Source organism: Octopus bimaculoides, chromosome 7 (genome assembly GCF_001194135.2).
Source record: "Octopus bimaculoides isolate UCB-OBI-ISO-001 chromosome 7, ASM119413v2, whole genome shotgun sequence".
NCBI lineage: Eukaryota > Metazoa > Mollusca > Cephalopoda > Octopoda > Octopodidae > Octopus > Octopus bimaculoides.
Window position 1 is genome coordinate 89,790,944 of NC_068987.1, and position 2,326 is coordinate 89,793,269.

General features: G+C 32.6%; 1 protein-coding gene across 1 annotated transcript in view; it reads right to left on the bottom strand.

Annotated features, from left to right (window-relative positions):
• Window positions 1–4: 4 nt before the first annotated feature.
• LOC106872793 (uncharacterized) overlaps window positions 5–2,326 on the bottom strand; it is a 58,985-nt gene continuing 56,663 nt past the window's right edge. Inside the window, exon 15 of the mRNA XM_014919903.2 lies at window positions 5–1,365. Within this exon, the coding sequence (XP_014775389.1) occupies window positions 1,211–1,365 (155 nt within the window). The 3' untranslated portion in view covers window positions 5–1,210. The remainder of the gene's footprint in view (window positions 1,366–2,326) is intronic.

A 2,326-nucleotide genomic window follows, 5' to 3' on the forward strand; every position in this document is an offset into this window, starting at 1 on the left:
ACTACTACTACTACTACTGCTACTATTATTATTATTATTATTATTATTATTATTATTATTATTATTATTATTATTATCTGTTTTATGCGATATTTTTAATGCCACACTATATCTAATCTCCGTGGTCTCTAAGATTTGTGTTGTTTGCTGGTATTATTTCGCTATGTCTAAATTGCTTTTGTATTTTTATATCTTATTTCTGGTGTTGCTTCAGTATTTCGTTTGTTACACATTGTTGTTAGCTGCAAAGTTTTGTCTGATGATATTGGATGGCGATCGTTGCGTTTCGTGCAGATTGAGATGTCTTCGTATTGGGCGATGATCTTTTTTTCCCAAAATTTTTTTTCGAAAGTGCATTGCATCGAATTTAGGTTGGTTATCTATCAAGGTTATTCTATGCAAATCATAATTCCTCACACGACTTTTAAATTTTGTTCACATACCCAGTGCATCATTTATTAGTCGTTGCTGACACTGTTGTTGTTGTTGTTGTTATTATTATTATTATTATTATTATTATTATTATTATTATTATTATTATTATTATTATTATTATTATTATTGTTGTTGTTGTCTTTGCACAACTTCTAACGCTAGAGATGTAATATGGTGCTAGCTGTTCACTACCAGTGAACTAAGGTAACACCCCTTATTTTTCGAGCACCACCCGGAGTATTCGAGCAGTTTCAAGCAGTGCAGTTTTCTGCAAGTGATCTACCCTTACTGCAGCCCCTATTTGTTGTTGTTATTATTATTATTATTATTATTATTATTATTATTATTATTATTATTATTATTATTATAATGCCCGAAAAATATATTGAAAGATTTTATCAATCAACCATTTAACAAATCTACCCAAATTCAATCAAACTAACCAATCATTTTTTTTTGTTTTTAAATTTAAATAATTGTTTTGAAAATATGAAGTAAAATAGAAAAAAGTTAAATGAAGTGAGAATTCAATAATATTTTAAACATTGAATCTTTGTATCTACACCGGTAAATATATATCATCATATACATTATCAACCGTTCCTTGTTTCGATGAGGAACGGAGGAGACTTTTGGGGAAAAAAAGATTCAAATGTGAAAACATTCTGTGAAAGTGTTGCATCAAACTTTGTATATTCTGGGATTATTCAGTATTTTGTGTTCTTTAACTTCAGAATTCCATTGTCTTTTTGTGTTGCTATTATTTATTTTTTCGTTATGCTGTGTTTTGGGCATTTGTGCCCTCGAAAGGAACCACTCTGTTGCTCCTGTCTTTCAAATATTTCGCCAATGCCACACCAACAATTGCAAGAATAATGACACCAATCACGCTACCAACGATAGCCCCAATCAAAGAGGTGGAGCCGGAAACTGAAAAGAAAAAACAGATACATCAATTAAAAACAAGGTCACTAATTTCGCTGAAGGGGACAAGAAAGTTACATCAAACCCTAATGATCAACCGGCACTTCATTTATCGATCTCCGAAAGGATGAAAGGCAAAGCCGACCTCGACGGCGTTTGAACTCAGAATATAAATAGCCGGATGAAATGCCGCTAAGCATTTTTCCGGCGCAGTAAAGAGTATGCCAGCTCACCACCTTAATTAAAAACCATTATATTTAATGGTAATCATTATTGGTTGCCGTTATTGTTGATTAGAAGCTCTCCTACCGTGACCAACCGTTTTTTTTTTTACATATTTATGACTCAATGACCAATATTTTATTATTTTAAGACTTTAGTGCAGAGATTAGAATATTGCTCCCAGCTGGTCAAGCTACTGGACAACATTACTGACATTATCATCATCATCATCATGATGGCTATTATCGTCATCAGTTGCAACAGCAACAACACGACTTCTTGGTGCTGCCCTCTTCTGTTTTTTCTTTCTATCTTATCAAAATTCTCGGTAAGTTGATGTAAAATTTTTAATTATATTAATCCTTGTAAAGTACACACATACACACATATTTATATGATAAGTCTTGCTAGCTGAAAATCAACTAAAAAAGAAAGCCTTACAACGAAAAAACCCTTATGATGTAAATATGTTCATAATTCAAAAGACGATGAAATTAATAGGGAAAGTCTGAAAGCTGTTTTGCGTAAAATTATTAAGCATACGTAAATTTCATCCGTGTAGTTGGCTATAGAAATGCTTGTGCAAAACAACTTTTTGCGCTGCCCTGATTATACATAGCAGAGTAATCCCTTTTAGCAGGAGCTAGGACGGCAATTTCTGATGAAGCAATTGCTGGCGATCTGTTGCTACACAGTTTTGCCAGAATTCTATCAGATTGGGCAGAAGATGTTGATGCACCATTTT